Source organism: Bos grunniens, chromosome 16 (assembly GCF_055505025.1).
Source record: "Bos grunniens cultivar Pamir isolate PY7600 chromosome 16, Bosgru_T2T1.0, whole genome shotgun sequence".
NCBI classification, from domain to species: Eukaryota; Metazoa; Chordata; class Mammalia; order Artiodactyla; family Bovidae; genus Bos; species Bos grunniens.
The window spans coordinates 14,904,455-14,928,529 of NC_141180.1; the positions used below are offsets into that span (position 1 = coordinate 14,904,455).

At 38.2% G+C, this 24,075-nt stretch overlaps 1 protein-coding gene across 2 annotated transcripts in view; it reads right to left on the minus strand.

The window, feature by feature from the left end:
• Window positions 1-7,517: 7,517 nt before the first annotated feature.
• RNF2 (ring finger protein 2) overlaps window positions 7,518-24,075 on the minus strand; it is a 44,727-nt gene continuing 28,169 nt past the window's right edge. For both annotated transcript variants that reach the window (XM_086343403.1, XM_086343404.1), the window contains 6 exons: window positions 17,058-17,146; window positions 14,018-14,178; window positions 13,198-13,413; window positions 10,736-11,008; window positions 9,762-9,933; window positions 7,518-9,491 (listed from right to left, as the gene is read on the minus strand). In XM_086343403.1, the coding sequence (XP_086199529.1) occupies window positions 9,390-9,491; window positions 9,762-9,933; window positions 10,736-11,008; window positions 13,198-13,413; window positions 14,018-14,178; window positions 17,058-17,144 (1,011 nt within the window). In that variant the 5' untranslated portion in view covers window positions 17,145-17,146 and the 3' untranslated portion in view covers window positions 7,518-9,389. The remainder of the gene's footprint in view (window positions 9,492-9,761; window positions 9,934-10,735; window positions 11,009-13,197; window positions 13,414-14,017; window positions 14,179-17,057; window positions 17,147-24,075) is intronic.

The following is a 24,075-nucleotide window of genomic DNA, read 5'->3' on the forward strand; positions in this document are numbered from 1 at the left end:
TATGAGTTTCTATGAAAACATATACCAAAAATTTAGATTTTTGTTTCAAGGATTTAATGCACATTTACCTAAGTGTTTCTTAGAAAAACTAACTTTTTTTTACAAGTATTAAGCTTGGGAAATGGAGGAAGAGAAATGACTGAAAGGTTTAATATATCATGTAAAAAAAACCACTCCCATGACATACACAGAAATTCAGGGAGTTGGGGCTGCATCAACCTAAGAGTATTAATTTAGAAGAAATAAAAGAAAAATTCTTTGTGTTATTACAGCATAATCTTAGCAGGATGCTTTTTCTTATCTCCAATTAATGGCATTTTAGTAAAATAAAGGAATAGATGAAGTACATGTTTAGTTTCTATGACCATTAAAAGAAAACCTTTATTATTCTTGCCAGTTAATTCACGAACACGAAAAGAAATAAAAGTTGTTATTTTTTTGTATAGTTAAGAAAAGTTTCTATAAATCCATGAGACAAACCAGCACTTGGACCATCTGATTATTTAAAATACATGTGTACGGGGAGAGGAAATAAGGTGAAGGAATAGGAGGATATAGAACCCACCTCCCCCTACAAACATATAAAAAATACATCTACATGTTGAACAATTCTCACTGAAAACTAACTAGAACCTGTCAGATGTACAACCAAGGCTGTATAAAAGGTCCACACAGAAACAGGTAAGGAAAAACAGGCAATCAGGTAGGGACCTGTGACCCTGGGAGGGAACTTGGAGGAAAAGGGAGACTACCCTCCCTGGAGGGCGAGTGGTTCAAGCCACACATTGGGTACCTCAGCCTGGGGTCCAACAAAGGGAAGATGAGGCCCTTGGTGGGTTGGAAGACCAGTGAGACTAACAGGAGGGCTCTGGGAAGGCTGTACTCCACTCATGACGAGCACTTGGATACTCACATGGCCTCACAGCTGGGTGGAAAGGGCGATTGAAATGGAAACCTCACAGACTGCTGACATTGCCCATGACCGCTCTCGTGTACCCCCCACTGCCCCCAGCCTGAGCTGAGCAGATGCTCCAGCACTGCGGGCCTTGCACTGCAGATTCACCGTGAAGCAAGGGTTGCCACAAGCGTGGAAAAAGCTCAGTTGGCTATGAGATGCTAAAGGCAGCTCAAACCCTACGTGCTGTCTTAGCAAGGTGGGGAGCAGCCGTTTCCAGTGATGGCACAGCAGAGACAGTCAGGAAGGTCACCTCAGCCTTCGCCTAATACCCACCGTGCACCTCTTGCCCCAGCACTGCTCCCCGCTGGTGTGAAGCTGAGTGCTGGGAGGAACAAGAGCACACACTGAAAGCTACCTGAGCCAGCCTGGACCTGACCCTCGGGGCTTCTGCTCCAGCAGCATGAGACCTGACCCCAACCCTGCGGGCAACTGAGAGGAGGGGAAGCCCTGCATCACACCGCCTCCAGCACCTCCACCTCCAACCCCGCCTCCCACCGAGTGACAGCTGCCAGCTCGCTCCTCTGAAGAAAGGTGTGACCCGTGTTCATGTCCGATCCAGCTCTCCCACCAAAGAACACGCAGACTACACAGGATACTCCCACTCAAGGACTCCTTCAAGGATGCCAGAGAGAACTGTTTCACCTGATTGCATAGGGACAGAGAAAAATAAGCCAAATAAGATGACAGAGGAATTTCAGTTCAAAGAGCAAGAGAAAATGGTTAGGGTGGGGGAACTAATGAAATATTTACCAGGTAAAAGAATTCAAAGCATTAGTAATGAGAATGCTACCTGAACTAGGAAAAGGACTAGATGAATACAGTGATAAAGTTTTAAAGGAACTAGAAAATATAAAAGAGAACCAGTCAAAACTGAACACAATAACTGAAATAACAAGCACTAGAAAGAATGACCAGCACACTGGGTGACACAGAACACATAAGTAACCTGGAAGACAGAACAATGGAAATTACCCAGTCACACAACAAAGAGAAAAATGTTTTTAATGTTAAGATCACACTTCTAGTGATCTCTGGGGTAACGTGTATCAACATTCACATTATAGGGGTCCCAGAAGAGAGATGGGGGTCAAAAATGTATTTAATGAACTTATGGCTCAAAGTGATGAAAGGGAAAAACATGCAACCTAGGATACTCTACCCAGCAAGATTATCATTTAGAATTGAAGGCAAGATAAAGAACTCAGATAAGCAAAAATGGAAAGTGTTCCTCAATACCAAGCCAACCCTAGAAGAAAATGTTAAAGGTTCTTCTGTAAGAGGAAAAGAAAAGGACCTAACAAGAAACTATAGGAAAGGACAATCCCACTAGTAAAGGCAAATATGTAGTAAAAGCCAAGTATCAACCACTCAAATATGCTAGTACAAAGGTTAAAAGACAAAAAATTTATAAATCAATTATAACTGTAATTACTAAGGGAATTGTCCTCTTCCATATGGTCTAATGGTTAGGATTCCTGGTTTTCACCCAGGTGGCCTGGGTTTGACTCCTGGTGTGGGAAGGCAAAGATTTTGGGTGGCTTCCCTAGTGGCTCAGATGGTAAAAAATCCACCTGCAATGTGGGAGACCCGGGTTCAGTGCCTGGGTTAGGAAGATCCCCTAGAGAAGGGAGAGGCTACCCACTCCAGTACACTGGCCTGGAGAATTCCATGGACAAAAGAGCCTGGCAGGCTACAGTCCATGGGGTCACAAAGAGTCGGACATGACTGAGTGACGTTCACTTTAGTAAAGGAATAAACACGAAGATGTAAAATATAACAAGAAATACCAAGTAGAGGAAAAGGTAGTAAAAACATAGATCCTTTCAGAATGTGTTTGAACCTAAAGGACTATCTGTTTAAAACAAATCAATACAGAACCGTGGAACCCCACGGTAACCAAACACCTACAATAGATACACAAAAACAAGGATGGACCACAAATACACCACAAAGGAAAACTGTCAAACCACAATGGAAGAAACAAAAGGGACAGGGAAGAACCACAAAATAAGCCCAAAACAAGTAATAAAACGGCAGTAAGTACACACCTATCAGAAATTAATGGCAATAGATTTTCAAGGTAGAAGATTAGGTTTTTAAGATGTGCTTTGTAAATATAAACATCAATAGCTATAATTTCACCATGACAAGGCAGTGATCCATGAATGGGGATTTTACTGTAACGGCAGAAAGCAAAGAGGAACTAAACAGCCTCTTAATAAGGGTGGGTGAAGGAGGAGAGTGAAAAAGCTGGCTTAATACTCAATATTAAAAAAAACTAACATCATGGCATCCAGTCCCATCACTTCATTGCAAATAGAAGGGAAAGAAAGCAGTGACAGATTTCCTCTTAGGCTCTAAAATCATCGCAGATGGTGACTGAAGCCATGAAATTAGAAGATTGCCTCTTGGCAGAAAAGCTATGACAAACGTAGACCGTGTGTTACAAAACAAAGACATCACTTTGCCGACAAAGATCTGTATAGTCAAGGCTATGAGGTCTTTCCAGCAGTCATGTATGGATGTGAGAGCTGGGCCATAAGGCAGGCAGAGACGGAAGAATTAATGTTTTCAAACTGTGGTGCTGGAGAAGGCTCTTGAGAGTCCCTTGGACAGCAAGGAGCTCAAACCAGTCAATCTTAAGGGAAATCAACCTTGAGTAGTGATCAAACCTGGGCCCCCTGCATTGGGAACATGGAGTCTTAGCCACTGGACAATCGAAAAGTCCCTACCGTGCTTCATGTTTCATTACGCAGTTAACTTTACCAGTGCTACTATTTATGTGGATTCAACTTACTATCTAACGTCCTTTCATTTCTTCCTGAAGGATTCTTCAGTATTTCCTATAGGGTAGGCAGGTCTGCTACTGACAAATTTGCTCTGTTTTTATGTGTGACCATCTTAATTTCTTTCATTTTTGAGGAGTAATTTTGCTGCATATAGAATTCTAGGTTGACTTTTTCTTGCAAAGCCTCTGGGCCTCCATGACTTTCCTATGAGAAGCAAGCTGTTAATCTTATTAGAGAGTCCTCATATGTGATCACTTTTATCTTGCTGTTTCTCAAACCCAGTCTTATTTAGCAGTAGTTAGGCTTCTCAGATGTGCATATTCTTTTCTGTAAATTCTGAAGTTTGGGGCAATTATTTCTCCAAATATACTGTAACCCCTTCTCTCCTTCTAGGACCTCCATTATGTTATTATACTTGATAGTGTCCCAGAGATCTCTGTAGTTTTCCCCCTTTATTCCTTTAAATTTATTTCATATTACAATATAGCTGATTTACAATACTATGTTTCTATTCCTTTTTTTCTGATTAGGCTACTCTCAAGTAATACCTCTGTTCAAATTTGTTGAATATTTCTAGCAGTTCAAATCTGCTTTTGAGGGACCCTACTCAATTTATTTCACCTGTTACAGTTTTCCAATCAGGATTTCTATTTGCTTCTTTTATCATAATTTATCTTTATTGTTATTCTCTATTTGGAGAAAGATTATTCTCAAATTTAGCTTTTAAGACATGGTTTCTTCTAGTTCTCTGAACAAGCTTTTAAAGGCTAACAAAATTTTACTTAAAAACTTCAACACCTGGGCTTTGTCCCAGACACTTTCTTTCCAAGTCTTGTAAATTTTTGTTGAGAACTAAACATTTAAAATAATATAACATGCCAACGCTGAACAAGGAATCCCTTCCCCTCCTCAGGTTTTGCTGCGTTAGAACTTCTTGGACTGACTCTGTAAAGTCTGCATTTTTTTGCTGTGTGTGACCATTATATTCTGTTTTGCTAGCTTAAATGTGAATGATATTTGCTCAGTTGTGTCCAACTCTGCGACCCCAAGGACAAAAGCCTGCCAGGCTCCTCTGTTCGTGAAATTCTCCAGGCAAGAAAACTGGAGTGGGTTGCCATTTCTTTCTCCATTTTGTTAGCTTAGAGGTCAGCTAATGATTGGACAGCAATGTTCTTTAATGCCTTTAAACAGTTAACTCTCCCAATCTTGAAGAAGTGCTCTTTGAAACTATTGGGCTATGCCTTCAACACTTCAACATGCAGTTTACAACTCTGCCTTAGCTTTCACTTCCTACTTACAGAGCCTCAAGTTCTGTCACAGGTTAGATTAATGCTTTTTCTTTTGGGTATGCATACATCTTATACATGCAGCCTTCTAGATTCCCAGGAATTATGCTGGAACTTTTCAAAGCCCTCTACAGACATGATATTTTTTTGTTTTTGTTTTTGGTCAGCATCTGTTTAGCCTCAATTGTTATCACAGCCTCAAGTAGCTTCTATGGTAAACAGGGTAAAGATACAGATCTTTGCAGAGTGAGTGGAGTCAGGTCAAATAAAGACAGAACTCTTTAGAATACAGAGCTTTTCAGTGAGGTACCAGACAGGTCAAATAGTGACAATTCTCTAGAGTGGGCTTTTTGTGGTGCTTCAAGTTCCCTCCAGTGGTAGTACTAGGCTGCTGGTTTTAACAGTTGCAAGGTTGCTTGTTGTCAAAGCTGACCTAGAACTGAGGAAATATGGACAGGGAAATTTAAAATGTTACAAACCATTTTGTTACAGTTTCTGTTGAATAAATGCTTTTTAGACTACTGGAAGCTTTTAGTTTTTTTTTTTTTAGAGTTCTGACAAAGTTGATTTTGACAACTTTTAGTGTTATCATTGTTTTTATGGAACAACAGATTTTCAGCGGTCCTTACTCCATTAATTCAGAAAAGTTATCAAGGAAGCCATTTTTATAGTTACAACAATGGAACACTAATTACTTTTCCTTTCTAATAATTATGTTTCTAAGACTTAGTAAACTAAGTTTTCTAAGTAGAAATGTGGTGGGAATTTACGAGAGATCTTTTCTCATTTGGCATTTCAATTATTTCATGTTTGGTTCTCCAAGTTGAGAGTCCTGAGACTCAATTTTCTCAAAGGTACAAGTGAAATATTGTCGTTCCCAGGGTTCAGAAGACTTAAAACGATAATGTAAAACTAATTACAAAGGTACAGGAATCAAAACAGAGTGGTACTGGCAAAAGAAAAGTCATACAGACCAATGGGATACAAGCCCATACATAAACCATCCTATATGTACGGTCAATTGATTTTCATTAACTGAAAATTAATTAAGGCTGCCAAGACAATTCAGTGGAGAAAGGGCAATCTTTTCAACAAATGGTGCTGGGGAAACTTCATATCCAAATGCTAACAAAGCTGATTTCTTATCTTTTGCCATATACAAAACTCAAGATGGAAAAAAAGACCTAAAAAAAGACTCTTGGAGGAAAATCTTCATGATATTAGATTTGGCAATGCATTCTTGTACATGACACCAGAAGCACAGGCAACAAATAGAAAAATTGGAACTTATCAAAATTAAAAACTTTTGTGTATCACAGGACACTTCTGAAAGAGTGAAAAGCCAGCCCACAGAATGGGAGAAAATACATGAGTAAATCATATATCTGATGACAGATTAATATCCAGAATATATTAAGAACTTCTACAATACACACAAACAATCCAATTAAAAATGGGCAAAAGACTTAAATGGGTATTTCTCCACAGAGGATATACAAATGGCCAGTAAGCACGTGAAAATATGCTTAGCATCACAAGCCATTAGGGAAATACAACTCCAAAACACAATGAAATAACACTTTATACCCATAAATACAGCTACTGAAAACAAAAACAGCAAGTGTTAGTGAAGAAGTAGAGAGAGTGGAATCCTTCTGTATTGCTGGGGGGATTGTAAAATGGTGCAGCCATTGTGGCAAAGTCTGAGGTTCCTCAAAAAATTAAATATAGAATTGACATGTGATTCAGCAACTTCACTCTTAAGTGTATACCCAAAAGAACTTAAAGAACTCTCACAGATACTTGTACAAAAATGGTCATAGCAGCATGATTCACAATAGCAAAAGGTTTCCATTAATCTAAGTACCCATCAACAATGAATGGATACAGTGGAATATTATTCAGACATAAAAAGGAATGGAATTCTGATATATGCTACAACTTGGATGAACCTTAAAACCATTATGCTACAAGACATTAAGACACAACGTACAAATGCTGCACGATTCCACATATATAATATGCCTAAAATAGTCAAATTCAAAGAAAAATAGAGTTTACCTGGGGTATATCACATATCAGGTACAGTTTCTGATTGGGATGATAGTTCTAGAAATAACAGATAGCGGTGATGGCTAAAAAACACTCTGAATGTATCTTAATGTCATTCAATTGTATGGTTAAAGTGATAAATTAGGTTATATATATTTTAGCATAATATTAATAAATTTAAAATGATAATGTATAATCCAAAGGCCCTATTTAGTGAGTCTTTCATTTCTCAGTTGAGAAGGTGGTCATAGAAGTTACTTGGATAATACTTTATGAAACACTCATAGTTAATAGTATGTTTAACAGTACCCACCCTCCAGCACACACAAACATACACACACACACACACACACACACAACACTATACACTCAGTGCTCTATCAAACACCTGTAATTATATTTTGCAAAGGATTACACATCCAGTACATTCACTAATGATGCAAAGAATTTATATCCTCCCATACTGATGGATAAAAACACATACATTCTCTAAGCACAAAGCTTATATTCACAAATAACTTTTTGCTTAAAGACAAATGTCAATTAATAATCACAATGGAATTTAGTTGTTTAATGCAACCACTAATCTAATATCACCAATAAAATCTAAGCAGTTATATCACAAAACCAGGGTTATATTCAGTGGACATGCATTAATAATCTATACAATTTAACATTACACCAGAAAAGGAACTGAATACAAAATTTTCCTTGATATTTGGTGGTTTTCAAACTTCATGGCACAGATTACCAAAAAAAAAAAAAAAATTGTAAAAACAGATTTTAAATATTTTCAATAGAATGGTAAAAAATTGAACAAGCCTTTAAATTTTCATATTGGGGTGAATATTTAAAACATCAAGCTGGCCCCGATCTGTCAAAAATGACAGGTAAATATTTACAACGACTAGACAGGCTTTCAGTTACAATGGTATTGGAGGGTAACTTTCCCCTGGTAAAAACCTTTTATGGTTAATTTCCCAATGCAAATATGTTTTCATAAATACTGTGATAATTTAAACTTGGAAACATACCTGAAATCAGGACAGGGACAAAAAAAAACAACACAAGTCAATCTTATTTCTGACCTGTTATCATAAAGCCTTTTTGGGTCCAGACACCACACACTGTCCTTCATTATAAAACTAAATTAAGAAGAGTAGAATGACTTTACCATTCTGGCTGACATTCTTCTACAGAGTTATCTTTCACTACACATCAAGGCAGGGTTCAAGCTCCATTAGCTTGCTTCTCTAGATACAGTGTAATTAGCAGAGCACCAAATTTATAAACTGATATGGCAACCCAAAATGCTAAACACACTTTTCAAACAGAAGCAAATTTTCCCTATTGTTAGTTCTATGTGCCATGTTATTTTTGAAACTTATGCAGCTATGAATAAGAAAAGAATTAGGGAAGCTTTGAACATATCTTGTACTTTTCATCCAGGCTAAAGTGCAAAATATCTCCATGTCTCTGGTATTTTAATAGGAAAAAAACATACACATAATAAAGGAAATGAGGTGACAATAAAATACAAAGAAAAAGACTTTTTAAAATACACACTTGAAAACTACATAAGAACAATTTAATTTTTCTTTCTTCAATGAAATCTGTGAATGAACCAAGTTCTCACAGAACTTGGGATCTTGTTTGGTTCTCTTTCCCAGGATCAGAAATTCCAAATTTAGAGGGACAAAAATGGAAGAAAATAACATTGCATGACAATGGACACTAAGTTCATAAAGAACTTTTCTTTAAAAATGAGATATTATGGAAGAAAATACCATGAAAATAATAATCCTATGAGAATTGTTTTTTAAGCACAGTAAATTTGAGCCTTGGTCTTCATGAAGATACTACAGCTTATATAGAAAACTATAAATATACAAGACTCCAGGAAAAAAAGTCAAAATACATATTTAACATTCTGTAGGCCTAAAAAACTTCTGAGGGGAGGGAGAAAGATGGCCAACTAAATCTTCGCTTAAGAATACAGAACTATGAAAAATTCCTGGGTCAAAAGCTCCAAGATGCTCCAAATGGAACCACACTCTGTGAAAACATACAATTTAGATATACTTTTTAAAGGAAAAATAAAGTACTGAATAATTGCAGTTCCTTCCAAAAAGGAGATCTTAAATTAAGGGGAAAAGATTCTAATAGTGTAAACGAATCTGGCTCAGAAAGAAAACTGAATAACATATCCAAAGTTCTGTCCATAAAAGTAATGACGGTACATCTTTAATATTAAAGAAATAGGCTATAAAAAAGTTCATTCTCAGAACTGGTTTTAGTAAAATCTCATTTGTGCTCCTTTGTGGGTGCATAATAAAGTTCCATGGGTTTGTTCACCTTCCAGTATTTCTCACTGACCAATTCCAAAGAAAAAGAGCCATTTAACACCTAAAACAAAAAAGAAACAATTATGAAAACTACTCAAAGCACAAAATAGTGAGATGGAACTACATTAAAGTCCATCTGAAAAAAAAAACAGGATAAACTTGTTGTCACTTATACCATTCATAAAAGAAAAATGGATATATCAAGTTAACTACCCTGCTGCAATTTCTCTTCAGTGTATGCACCGTTTTATTAGGCCCCACCCCACAACTTGCCACTCTCAGATGTTCAATGTGCCCCCAATATCAACAGCCTATTATTTTAAATACTTACAGTGAACTGGCCACTGGCTGTTGCTATGTAAATGGTATACTGCTTCTCACTGGCCGTATCAAGGTTCATCTGGTTTGATTCTCCTTTGCTTCGAAGTTCTTCTAAAGCTAACCTCACAGCCAGATACTTGGATAAGTGATCAACAGTGGCATTACCTGAAGTCTTTATGTATCTGGAAAAACAAATCATTAAAACCTTAATTTCTAGATTAATGATAAAAATGTATGTAAGTTATAAAACATTTCCAAAAAGCCATACCAAATGCAAATATCTCAAATGTTGACAAAATAATATCAGAAATTTATTCCTCTATTATCTAAAAATTTCTTATTGAAAGGTACAGAAGAGAGAAAAGTACAAGCTCACATCCACCAGGCCATGAAAGCTCTACCTACCTTACCATCCATAATATATGACATAAAATAACAAAAATCAAATACACACTGTACTAAGAGGAAAAACAGAACATATCGCTCAACCCCAACAATCAGTTCTGAATCTATAGCAGCAAGAATACTGCTAAGAATAAAAGCAAATTTCTTCTTGTCTTTTTTAGGTTTTTCAGAATGAGCGTAAGTGCTAATTTTCATGTTTTTTTTTAAAGCATGGTGTATCATTCAATCACTCACTCAACCTGATGCGTATCTGCACTTGATGGCAGGTAGTGTGCTCTTTGGAGAGATGTAATAAAGCAGCCATGCTGGCCAGCCAAAAATTTTAGAGCATTACTGTAAAGACATTTAAATGATTCTTTCTCCTCCTCTGCCTAGGAGGGTCATTCCTTTCAGATATGCATGTGTAGACGGCAAGCACATGAGGAATAAAGAAAACAAAATGCAGGCAGCTAAACTATCCAGCTGGCCTCTGGCAACAATAGGATGACAAATATCACCCTTAATTCTTACCTGAAATTGCTTTCTAACTCCAAAGTAACCATTCTAAATTCAGACAATCTGAAACTAACCCACACTTACCTTGTCTGTGCACTGTCATCTTTTTCCATAAGTGTGGGATGAGGCCTGAATACTAATTCAATTTCACTAGCGCCATCCATTACTGGGTCAATTGCCACTGTTGCATTATTATTATCAAGCTCAAGCCCGGAATCATCAGATGTTTTGGTCCGTTTGTTACTAGGTCCTGCTTCCTGATTGCTATGCGTGGATGCATTACTACAGTGAGAACTGTCTCCATTGTCTTCTGCTCCGCTACCATTTTCAATCTGTTGTTTCTTACCTCGCTGTAATCTAGTTAAGAGGAAAATAACACAAAAACAGGTTGCATGAAATTTACATGTAGGCCTTCTTAATGCATCAAGTTAGAAGTACATTCATTGAAGTTATTAAATTCTAAGTTCCCTGGTAGCCTAGAGGTTAGGGTTCCAGACTTTTATTGCTGTGGCCTGGGTTCAACCCTTGGTTGGGGAATTGAGATCTTGAAGCCACTTTAGTGTGGACAAAAAAAAAACCTAAATTCTAAAAACATGTTAATAACTGAATTTGCTCCAAGTTGAATAACGGCATCTATTTCCCACATGTCCCTGAAAAGTTTAGGGAAACACACACAGGCAAACATTCGAACAAATTTAACAAATATTTACATTCACTGAAAAAATTTCTTTTTTGATTATGGGGACTACTGGCAAATACTTATTTACATTTGGAGACTTTTCTTATGAGATTTTAAATCGAAACAAAGGTATAATTCAGATATGTCAGCACTCTCTGCCTGCTGACCTCACCCAAAGTCGGCTAATGCAATGCAAAATTATTCTAAAGCAAAAGATGAGATATCTAAATACAGAGCATGAATACAGAAGCATCTCTCTAACAAGCTCAAATACTATAAACCGGTAACTGGGCAAGGCGCTTCGTGCACACATCTTATTTATTCATCAAAACAACCGTCAAGGCAGTTAACAATACCATCACTTTATAACTGGGGTGGAAAATGGAAACTTAGCAGACACTTGAAAAAATAGTGTATGCCATGCAGATTATCTAGAAGAGGTTCCTGAAAGACAGAACAGTAAGTATAAAGGCACCAAGGCATAAACAAGCTTGCTAAGTCTGAAAAACACCGAAGAAGCTTTAATAATGTTGTTAACAACTGAACAAAGCTTCTGTCACATACTCCCACCACTAGAAATGTTCAAGCAAAATCAAAAGTCTATCTATAAAGGATTTCACAAAGGGGATTCTTTCTCTGGGTAGATGACTGAAAGTCTGCATTTCAGAATCACTTCTAGAACCTTTAAATATGAATGCATATTCCCCAGTCAAAGATTTTGATTTACTTAGCCTGGAGTGATAACTTTGAGGCTCTAGGATTCAAAAACTTCCCAAGTGATTCTGATGTTCAGCCAAAGTGAAAGCCGCGAGACTGGGATGTGGCTTTGGAAAGTCCTGACTCCCCCTGAGGCCTAAACATATAAGGAGATGTCAGAGCAGAAAAAAGAGTGGGGGTGAAGAAAGTGCTCAGATTATGTAGGGCTTTGGAAGCTACCATTAAGGTCTTTTAGCCTGAATATGAAGAGAAGATATTAGAGGCCTCAAAGCAAAGGAGAATTTGGACCTGACTTTCACCTTATCATTCTGGCTGCTGTGCTTTGAACAGATGGTATGGCAGTAAGCATGGAAAGTAGAAAGACAAATCAGGAGGCTACTTCAATACTTCAAATGAAAGACAGTGGCTGCTTATACCAACTTGGATGTATTATGGGAAAAGCTAAAAATATATTTACTTGCAGACTGGTATACAGGCTGGGGAAAAAAGGAGAGAGATTAAAAGTAACCCCAAAATTTTTGGCTAAAGCAAGTGTGATGATGGTTTTGCCATCAACTGAAACAAGCAAGAAAGAAGAGAAGTAGGGGGTAAAAACTGACAATTCAGTACTGAACATGTTAAGTTTGGAGACAAGAAACAGCTAATGACATACAAAGGGAATCAGGAGAATATGATCTCTTGAAAGACAGGTAAAGAAAACCAATCAAAGAGAAATTAACTGTGTAAAATATTAAGTAAGATTAGATCTCAGAATCAGTGACTAGATTTTTCCATGTGGAGGTCAATGATAACTTTGACAAGGGTGATATGAGGAGTCAGGGTGAAGCCTGACTGGGGGAGTTCAAAATGGGAAGAAATCGGAGCTGGTGAGCACAGACAACTCTTATGAAGAGAAGAAGAGAAGTACAGTGGTGAGTGGAGACAGAAGTGGGTATATGAGAGGTTTCTGTTTTGTTTTTAAGATTCTATTACTTTAAAGGAATCCCCTATTACCCCAGGAAACATATATTATACCTGCATGAAAAACTAATTACAGAGAACTACTGTTGGTTACTGCATTTTATCTTTTCAAAATGGAAGGCGGTAAGTAAATTCAGTCTTTAATAAAACACTAAGAAAAGCGGCCACCGTCTCTGCCTCTCGCCCCTACCTGTTCATAGCCTGAATCTTCAGTCCCTCCTCAATGCTGTGGCTGAGTGCCTGCTGATTATTGTGCTTGTTGATCCTGGCTAATACTCTTTCTTGATGAGCTTCATACTCATCACGACTCGGATAAATTTTGCTGATGAGTGCATCGAAGTTTGGGTCTGGTCTTAGTGATCTTTTGGAAACTAGCTTTTTCCGACAGGTAGGGCATTCTTTATTGCTAAATAAAAAGAGGGAAAAGAAATGTAAGTAATGCTAGTATCTTTGGGCTGAAGACAAAAATAGCCAGCTTCCAGATTATTATCATCTTTTCCCCAATACCTTTACTAAGTCACAGAAAGTTAAACTGATTACCTGACTTCCCGTGAATATCTGACTAGTGGCTATAAGCACGATCTCTGAAAACTGAGATACTCTCTACTACTTGCCAATAGAGAAAAATCTAAATACTTCCTTGTGATAATTTATATATAACCATTTAGAAATGAAAATCTAGTTTTTCCTAATATAAAGTTCCCCTTTCTGATATCCATGCCATATAAGGAAAAAGTATCCATTAATATATATTCATGTTATCAATTATTTTATTAAAATAGCTTTCATCAGGGTATTATTTTACATACCTAAGAAGTGGAAAAGCCATGGTTTCAAGCTTTGTAGTTTCCTCAAAATAAAAACTCATCCTGAAAAGCTTCTAAAATTATATAAAACCAACTGTTTCAAAACAAAGATTCTCCAACAATTACAACCTGGACTTTAGATAAAGCACTAGAATACCGTCCTCACATAATTTAAATACCTAGGTGTCACTCATTTTAACATACCCACTTCTGAGGGCTGTGATAATGCAGTCTGCACAAAAACGATGTAAGCACTCTTTTGTAGTCATGGTGTTCTTCAACATATCCAAACAAATTGGGCACATTAATTCACTGTGTAGACTTCGAGGTGAAACCACAATTTCTAAGCCATCTGTTATTGCCTCCTGTAAAAACATCACTTTAAAATTAAATGCTACCTTTTTAAAAAAAAGTTATGGACAAGTTCAAACATATAAGAATACAGAAGCGACAAAAATGAACACCTGTGCAGCCATCATCCAGTCACCATCACTGTCAATTCACAACCAATCTTGTTTTATCTATAATCTCCTTCAACTTCCCTCAGCCCCAGCACCAAAGCATTATATAAATCTGTTATCATAATGTTAAAGATAGCATATCATATATTTAAAAGACAACTAATGGTAAGTTAGCCTGGTATAATTTTAAAATAGCACTGAATATGGAGTCAGATGGCTTAGGTTCTAGTTCAACAACTAGCTCTGCAACTCTAAATATTTTAACATTGTCTTCTTACCTGAAAAATGAGGAAGTTAAGGCTAAAGGAACCCTAAAAATTCTTCCATCTGCAAAAGTGCACCACTATGATAATAAACTATATATTTCATGCCATCCATTAAGATTTTAAAATATGAATTTAAATATTCTCTAAGGACTGATGCTAAAGCTGAAACTCCAGTACTTTGGCCACCTCACGTGAAGAGTTGACTCATTGGAAAAGACTCTGATGCTGGGAGGGATTGGGGGCAGGAGGAGAAGGGGACTTCCCGACAAGAGGATGAGATGGCTGGATGGCATCATCAACTCAATGGACGTGAGTCTGAGTGAACTCTGGGAGATGGTGATGGACAGGGAGGCTTGGCATGCTGCAATTCATGGGGTCACAAAGAGTCGGACATGACTGAGTGACTGAACTAAACTGATGCACAGTTTAACAGGATTTTGTTTTAAAATCACTTTTTAAACCTTAAACATTCTTGATCCACAGAGCAGTTTTATACCAAGTGGTCAGGTTCTCAGGCTAATCTACAAACTGATTTAAACTACAGCACGTCTGTCTGAAGTAACAAGTATTAGTATTTCTAACTGTCATGACTAAAACTGTTGTCAGTGAGAAATGCACTTGGAGTTGCAATGTAGAATTCAGGCCGCATCTCCCAGAGGCACAGATCAGCAACTCCTACTTTTGGCCTCACTACCACAACCTACCCTTCCCACAAGGCAGCACTGAGAACAAAGGCACCAATACTCCTGTGGATTGAGGGGAGAGGTCTAGTTAGTGGCCATGAAAAGGAAGATGCAGGTAGAAATGAGGGCTTCCAACAGGCTTACTGACACTTCCTATTTCCACTGGCTCTCCATCATACTTGTGTTTTCTCTATAGGGTCAAAGATTGATGACTCCACAAAAAAAGACAATGAAACTGTGGATACTGTCCCTTATCAAGTTATCTCTTATATTTCAACCTTTCTATATAAAGCACTTTCTGCATTTTACTTAGTTTAATATGCACACAAACTTTTGACTTAGGAATTATAACCTCCATTTTATGAATCACACAGGGTATGATGATGACCCAGCTAGTAATCAAGCCTGTCCCCCTCGGCCTCTTGAAAACTTGCCTAGCAAAATCCCAAGCCTGGAAAACCATCCATCTGGGTTTGCATTCCTGTCCCTGTGCATCTGTGTAGCACTGCAGAGGGGAAAGGGGGAGGGATCACACACCAGACTGGTGTCAGTAAAACTCACTTTTCTTTTCACTACAGCGTTTTTCACACCTTTTCTTCTATCTGCAGACCTTCTACCATGTAAACGTTAAGCAGATTACCTTACTTCATTAAAAGGAGCTCTCATTTTCTCTCTACCTGATCTTTATTAGGTATCTTCCTCATTCTTATTATAAGGAGAAAGCACACCACTTCCTATCAAATGTACGTTCCTTTCTACCTTCTCAAGCATGCTCCCCTTTCAATTATTCTGTCTGCTCTCAGACTTCAGCAATCTCTCCCTCCTCACTAAATCAATCTGGATTAACATAGGATTGCTGCAGTGAAACGTGAACCTTAGAGCTGTGTCCAGAGGGAGCTGGGGTTCCTGATTCTAAGTTCCCCTCAAGTTTTCATTCATTTTGCATCTCTGCACAGCCAAACTTCTCTAAAGCGTTACCTATCCATCTTCACCTCCCCTCCTCCCTCTTTAACACAGCACAGTCTACTCAAGTGAATCTATTCTTCTCAAGGGTTACCAACTTTATACTGCCAACTCGAATGTTCACTTTTGTAATCCTCATCTTACTCATCCTCCCAGTAGTACTGAACACAGTAGCTGCATCCTCCTTGAAACACTCTGTCCTCTTTTTTTTATCTCCTCTCATCTCCCACTTTTCCTTCCATTTCTCTGGCTGTTCCTTCTCAGCCTCCTTTCCTATTACTTAATTTCTAAATGCTGAAGCTCCTGTGGATGAAGTTCTGAGCCTTCTGCTCATCTCTCTAGGTAATCTGGCATTCCTGTGCTCCAAATGCACTGACAAGTCCTGAAACTTTATATTTAGCCCAGACCCCTAGGTAGCATTTCTGCTTGTCTTACAGGCATTTCAAACTTTCAGACTTCAGTTTTAAGAATGTTTATCTCCTTCAAACTTGTTCCTTTCCCAGTCTTTCCCGTCTTCACCTTCTCAAAATAGTCTTCCCTAGTTACCCTGTTATTATTACAGCATCGAGGAACTTACCTATGTACAGCTTCTCATATGTGTAATTTACCTGCTTGGTGTCTAAACTCCCTGAGCTGATGCCACATCTGTTTTATTCACCACTTTACCTAGTCCCTAATTTAGGACCTGGTACACAATAGGCACTCAAATTATTTCTTCAATGAATGGTCAACCAACATACACAAAAATTAGGACTATTTTGTATATAAATGTATTATTATGGTTATGTTCTTTCAAATTTTCATTTTCTAAAAATATATTCCGGTTTACATATGTCTCATATTTTCCCTAAATTATCTTGGTCTACATTACCTGAGGTGTTCGTTGTAGTTCATATAAACTGAGTTCCCATGTTTTGCTTAATGGCTGAGTTCCATTTGTCTGCACAGCCTGAGACATTGCTAGGAATAAAGAGGAGAGAAAAACAATTTTAGTATCTGAAAGGGAAGTAAATCTCAAAACTAATTTTTGGACATTGTAAATCCTGAGAATAATAGTAAAAAAAAAAAAAAGTTACACACTGGTTCAAGAATGGAAATGAAGAAAAGCTCGAGAATATTTCCATTTATAAATACAAGCTACTTGACAGCAAGAGGCTATCACTGATCTCTGAACACCTAACAGCCCGCATACAGAGAATGCTTCATTACTAACGTACAGAAAATCCTCTTCAACCAAGATAGCAAGTTATCTTTCTGAAACTAGTGGTCATGGAATTTAGAACTAAGTCAGGAAAATGTCAGACTTTTCAGCATGGCCACCTGGTTTTTCCCGGAAACACAGAATCTACCGTCTAAGCACTTTAAGCCACCAGCTATCCCGCCTCTACTTTCACAGCTCCACTCATGAAAACTCCTGTCTACTAAGTCAGCTTAGAATTCAGAAAGCTCCTCCTAATGGTGAGTCCAAAACTGCTACCTATCCACCCATAGCTTGCCCTCTGGAGGCAAGCTGATTTAAGCCAAACCATTTTTCTACACAACAGTCTTTCAAATATTTGGACACGGTTATCACATCCCACCTGATTTTTCTTTACTTCTGGCTGAATGTCTTAGTTCCTCCTAGTACTGACCATTTGATACAATTTCAAGGTCTCCTTGAGTTCTAGTTATTTAATGGAGCACTAAGGGAGGGAGAGTGGTCCAGTAGACAGTGAGAAGGAAAAACATCACACTTGCCTAAAGACACAGCTTGCACGATCACAGAATGTCATATACTCTACACTGGCACATAAACAACGAAGGACATGATCCATCTGTATCCAGGATGGTGAATTTCCCACTTTTAGCAGATACCATTTTAAAATACCTGCTCAAGACTCCACCTAATGAGCAATTAACTCAACTTTGCTTTTATAAGTAAAAGCACTTTACTGAACTTTAACCTAAATTCTAGTCCCCTCTAAAATTCAACACACATTGTTTCATTGACAGAAAGCTACATTTTCACATGAAGTTTCTCCTTTGTCCAAGCAAAAATGTGAAATGTTCAAATTTTTCAAATTTGAATGAATCATGGATTTTGTTTATAATTTTCAGGCTGTCCACTGAGTCTACTCTAAAGACTTGTTCATTTTGCTTACTGGAACTAGTGACTCCCAAACAAGCAAACATTCCTTAAGCCTTTTGTCCTTGAACTAAAATTAGCATTCAGGTCCTGTATGATCCCTGATCAGTGTCCCCAACGGTAATCTGGAATCTCAGCAATTTTTCTCAGCTATTATAGCTGAGTTGCACAGTCACTAGACTAGCTGAGTTTGTTAATTCTACGATTAGTATCCTGTGGTTCTTTGAGTATCTCCCTGAATGCTTTAACTCCATTCTCTGAGAATCATAAATTGAAAGAATTTTGTGAAAGAAACTTCTTGATGAAATACTGTCTTTTCTGTATCATTCAATCTTCAGAAGATCAAATGATGGCACAGGCTCTACTAACTGCTATGTAGTTAAACTTTAGCAGCCAACAGATAAGAGACCCAAGAGACCAGTGTCTGGTCTCTGGAGCAACAAACTTTGCCATAAGCCTCTCTAAAATCTTCAATAGGAGATATCTAAAAGAGACATCACTTTGTTTAATGGAGGAGGCCATTCTTCATTTTTGTACTCGGGGACTAAGGTTAACATTTCTGTACTTTAGGGACTAAATCATGGTTTCTAGCCACCACGTTATGGGCTTCCCAGGCGGCTCAGTGGTAAAGAATCCGCTTGTCAACGCAAGAGACACAGGTTTGTTCCCTGGGTCGGGAAGAACCTCTGGAGAAGAAAATGGCAGCCCACTCCGGTATTCTTGCCTGGGAAGTCCCATGGACAGAGAGGCCTGGTGGGCTACAGTCCACAGCGTCGCCAAGAGGGGGACATGACTTAGCAACTAAACAAGAAGCCACCACTTTATGAGCGTTGCTTGATCCTACTGTCTGCAGTGTGTGTTATCAATACAACTAAAACAAGCTCTAGAAAAGAAAGGAGAAAAAGTACCAAATATACGCTGGCCAGTCTTTCTGACTGGCATGCTGAAGCCTTAAACTTGGAGTTCAAAGCAGCGTATATTTAAAGACTCTCTAGCAAAGAAAAATGCATTCAGATTATCTGAAACCTGCCCTCCTTATGTACCCAACATTATGTTTTGGCATCACCACCTTTTATACTCTGTTCCCCTTTACTGCCTCCCCTGAAATTCCAAATGAACTATCTTTTTCTCAAGGTCTTCCCCAAGAAAACAACAAATGGCCCAGACCCACTTAAGACTGCTACAATGGTAGATAAACCAATGGAAACTAAAGTAAGGTACAGTTCAGGTTAACAGTCATAATAAAAAACTTTCCAAAACCATAAGGCAGAGAGACTAATGGCCGCTATTGGATTTCATTCTGTTAAGACACTGTCCAGGAATCCCAGGCTTATATTAATGACTCCATTTACTTGTAGCCTCTCAGATGAGTAAAACTGAAAACTGGCTGGAAAAACAGAAAAAAAGAAAGTACAAAACACTTCACAGGAGACTAGGGAATGCAAGGGACTAGAAAAAGCAAGAAAACAAGAGTGATACACAGGCCTTTTCTGATGCCTTTCCTTTAAAAGTCAGACTAAAACTCAAGGCTGAAAGCAAGGAATGGAACAATAAATAGGAAACATAAGAAACTGGCATCAAGGTGTGCAACCTGTATTGTGGGACAGGCCCAACAGATAATGTAAAAAGAACCTGTCCTTCTTTTTCTTAACAGGCTCACATCTAAAATACAGGATTAAAAAAAAAAAAAAAAAAAGGATCGGAAATTTGAAAATTTGGATAATTTCCAACACAGCAGTTGAAAATGTGAGAAGACCTTTAGAAAACTGACAAAGTACAAAGTAAAACAAACATATGATACTTCAGATTAAAAAACCAAAGATCCTTTAGCCTCTAAGTTTCAAGGACCTATTCGTAAAGATACTGACCGATACAGCAATCAGAAAAAATTAGTGGAAGAGGCACTGCCCCATAATAGCAAATAAAGGGTATATGTGGGGTGGGGTCAGGTGGGATGTGTGTGTGTAAAGAACAATGGCCTCAAACCTACAAAGGATGCAGCTCTGAAGCTGACTCTGGCATTCACTGAACTCAAGGTAAACTACCTTTAAATACAGCTTCCCTGTAAACACATGTGCCACTTTTCTACCATAAACTCTGTACTAACAAAATTAATCTATTAGAAACTAAAACTACTAAGACAGGAGGAATTTCTCAGAACTCTAAATCCTAACCCATGTCCCCACACTGTTACCCTGGGGTCAACTATAAACAGAACACGCCTTTCATCTGTCTAAAACGCTCCCCCAGCAAATAATAGGAACTGTCAAATAAAATGTTCTCCTAAGGCCTTGTTTCTAGAGATATCAATTCTGCTGAACATAGCCAAATTTTATCTGATTTGGGTATTGGTATACCTGTGGCAACTAAGATTTAGAAAGTAAACCACAAGTTAGTTGTAGTTCCAAAACATCACAGTATCATTTGGAAAACTAGGATCAATATGACTTTTGAAAATTTTCCAGTCTTTCTGTTTGAATCTGTATTACAATCAATCATAAGTTCCCTGGTAACTAGTCTTTAATGCTACTGCATGGATGCCATCTTACCAGATAACACAGCAGGTGTTACAAAAAAAGAAAAAGAAAAGGATACAATGTTGCTGATTACCAAAACCACTATCTCATTTTTTTTCTTCTTTCTTTTTTAAATTATGAAAGTATGATAACACAATTAGAGGAGATCTGGAAAATACAGAACAAGGTTACATATAGTTCCACTATATATTATTTTTTAAGTAGATTACGATTTTTTAGTTGGAGTTTCAACATCAAACTCTCAAAATTAACAGAATGAATATAAAGAGAAATAGAAGAATACAGTAGACCTGAAAATCACTATGAGAACCAATTCAACATAATTAAGACTTCTACAGTTTTCACACAACAGTGGGATACAAGTTCTGTTCAAGTTCCCAGACAATAAACTAGGAAACAGTGGAAGATACCCATGGACATAAAACAAAGTGCAAAAATTCCATGGTCTAAAGGTACTGAAATAGAGTCTGTTTGTTCTCTTATCACTGTGGAATTATGTTAGAAATCAGTATCGAAAGATATTTGAAAATAACCCACATATTTCCAAGTGCGATGTGACACTTACCAAGAGAGATCTTTGACTTTGCCATTGAAAGCCTCAATAAAGTTAGAAGTCTAAGAAAACACAGAGGGTGTATCTCAATTTTTGAGAACATGTCAGCAGTGCAGATATCAACAATGTTTAGTAACATCTCCTGTGATCTGGCCAAGGAGGGTCAAAAGGGGATCTGAGATGAAAACTTCCATTTTTTGACTCAAGACAATCCACATATACAGAGGGAGCTATAAATTCTACTTTGGCCTAAAGCACGTGAACTGCATGTATTCAGGAAGCTCACACTTCCACTCTGGCAGTTACCAAACAGATAAGCGCCCCAGAACTAGTTCCTCTTTGCTTTTAGGTCAATATATATTTTTTCACTTAAATTTAACCTAAATTCTATCCTTCCCCCAAATCATATACAAACTTTCCCCTTCTTTGGTTTAGTGACAAGCTGCATTTCTGTCTGCAGCTCATTCCTGCCCAAGCCAAGAACATGAAAGACATTTAGCTTGTTTTTCAGGTGAGAACGAATTGACTTTGATGACTGGTATTTGGGAGTCATCTAGATATTCATACTACTGACATATACATAGAGCAAAGAAAGAGAAAAGGAGTAAGAATAGATAGCCTAGATAAAAACTACAATCTGAAAGGCTGGAAAGTAGAGCTGAAGCCCGTGAAGGAGGGAAATGAAGTGTCAGACAAAGTAGATTCTTTCTAGTAACAGGAGTTGACTACTGTCTCAAGATCCTTGCCACAAAACAGAAGATCTGGGTCTACCCATGGCCCAACCCCCACCTAGATGACACTTCTGAATAAGAAAAGAGATACCCAACAAAACAGAAATGTTTCTTGCACAAAGTAGACACTCAAAGTTGTGAAGTGAATATTAGCATTACAGTTCAGACAAGATAATTTTAGTAGCAGTGACAGAAACAAAATAAATCCTGAGAAAAGATCTAGTCACAGTTAAATGTTGAGAGTTCACAGTTTCAATAACCAAAGGGAAAATATCAATAGTATATTCAGAACATTCTTTGAAGGACCATAAATATCTGGCTTTCATGCTGACTTTCCACATTGTCACATACGGCAAATCACAAAGTCCTTCTGTGGATACTCAATGTGGTTTCAAAAGCTTTTTCAATACAACAACCTCAAAATGATTGGATGGCATCACGAACTCCACACACAAGAGTTTGAGCAAACTCTGGTAGATGGAGAAGGACAAGTGTGCTGCAGTCCATGGGGTGGCAAAGAGTTGGACACAGCCGAGCGACTGAACAACTGAACGCCACCACTCAACAAGTTCAGTTCAGTTCAGTCGCTCAATCGTGTCCGACTCTTTGTGACCCCATGGACTGCAGCACAGCAGGCTTCCCTGTCCTTCACCGAGTCCTGGAGCTTGCTCAAACTCACATCCATCAGGTCGGTGATGCCATCCAACCATCTCATCCTCTGTCGTCCCCTTTTCCTCCCACCTTCAATCTTTCCCAGCATCAGAGTCTTTTCAAATGAGTCAGTTCTTCGCACCAGGTGGCCCAAGTATTGGGAGTTTCAGCTTCAGCATCAGTCCTTCCAATGAATATTCAGGACTGATCTCCTTTAGGATGGACTGGTTGGATCTCCTTGCAGTCCAAGGGACTCTCAAGAGTCTTCTCCAACACCACAGTTCAAAGGCATGAATTCTTTAGCGCTCAGCTTTCTTTATAGTCCAATTCTCACATCCATACACGACTACTGGAAAAACCATAGCTTTGACTAGATGGACCTCTGTCAGTAACATCTCTGTTTTTTAATACGCTGTCTAGGTTGGTCATAGCTTTTCTTCCAAGGAGCAAGCATCTTTAATTTCACGGCTGCAGCCACCATCTGCAGTGATTCTGGAGCCCAAGCAAATAAAGTCTGTCACTGTTCCACTGTTTCCCCATCTATTTGCCATAAAGTCATGGGACTGGATGCCATGATCTTAGTTTTTTTGCATGTTGAGTTTTTCTCAACAGTAGTACTAAAAGTAGTTTTTCTCAGAGGCCACTACTACTAAATGCCTTTTTGTAACAAGTGACTACCCATAAAGAGAAGGGCAGAGAAGGGAAAGAGATGAAAACTCCTACGCATTCTACACAAAGAGGTTTACTAGCTTATCTTTCTCTTTTCAAAAAAAAAAATAAGAAAAAAGATTAAGACTTTCATTTCCAGTTCTGCATGTAAAGCTGAACAGACTGAAAAATGGACTACTCTTCCAGGATCCATAAGTGAGGGGAGGACAAAAGCATAGTGACTGTCCCCAAACTGGAGAGACAGAAACTGGGAATCTCAACACCGCAACTGCAGGAGGAACCAGTGTCAGGGGGGAGACTCTACACTGTACCTGAAAAAGTCTTGGAGTATGCTGAGTGTGGACAAGGCTGAGAGTTAGAAACTCCAGGAGGACCCAGTCACAGAGAGGGGAGGCCCCAAAATACCGTCACATTTACCTCCAGAACCCCAAACATTCCCACAGCAAGTATCAGAGAAAAATCCCTTGATGCTTCCAGCAGAGAGAGAGGGAAAGGAAACCATTTTAAAATACGCCAGAGCACTCTAGTTCTTAACAAAGCCTGCCCTTAGAGAAAACTAGGTAACCAAACCTAACCTGCTGGGATATTATCAGAACCTAGGTGACCTGGGGAAGGGAAATAAA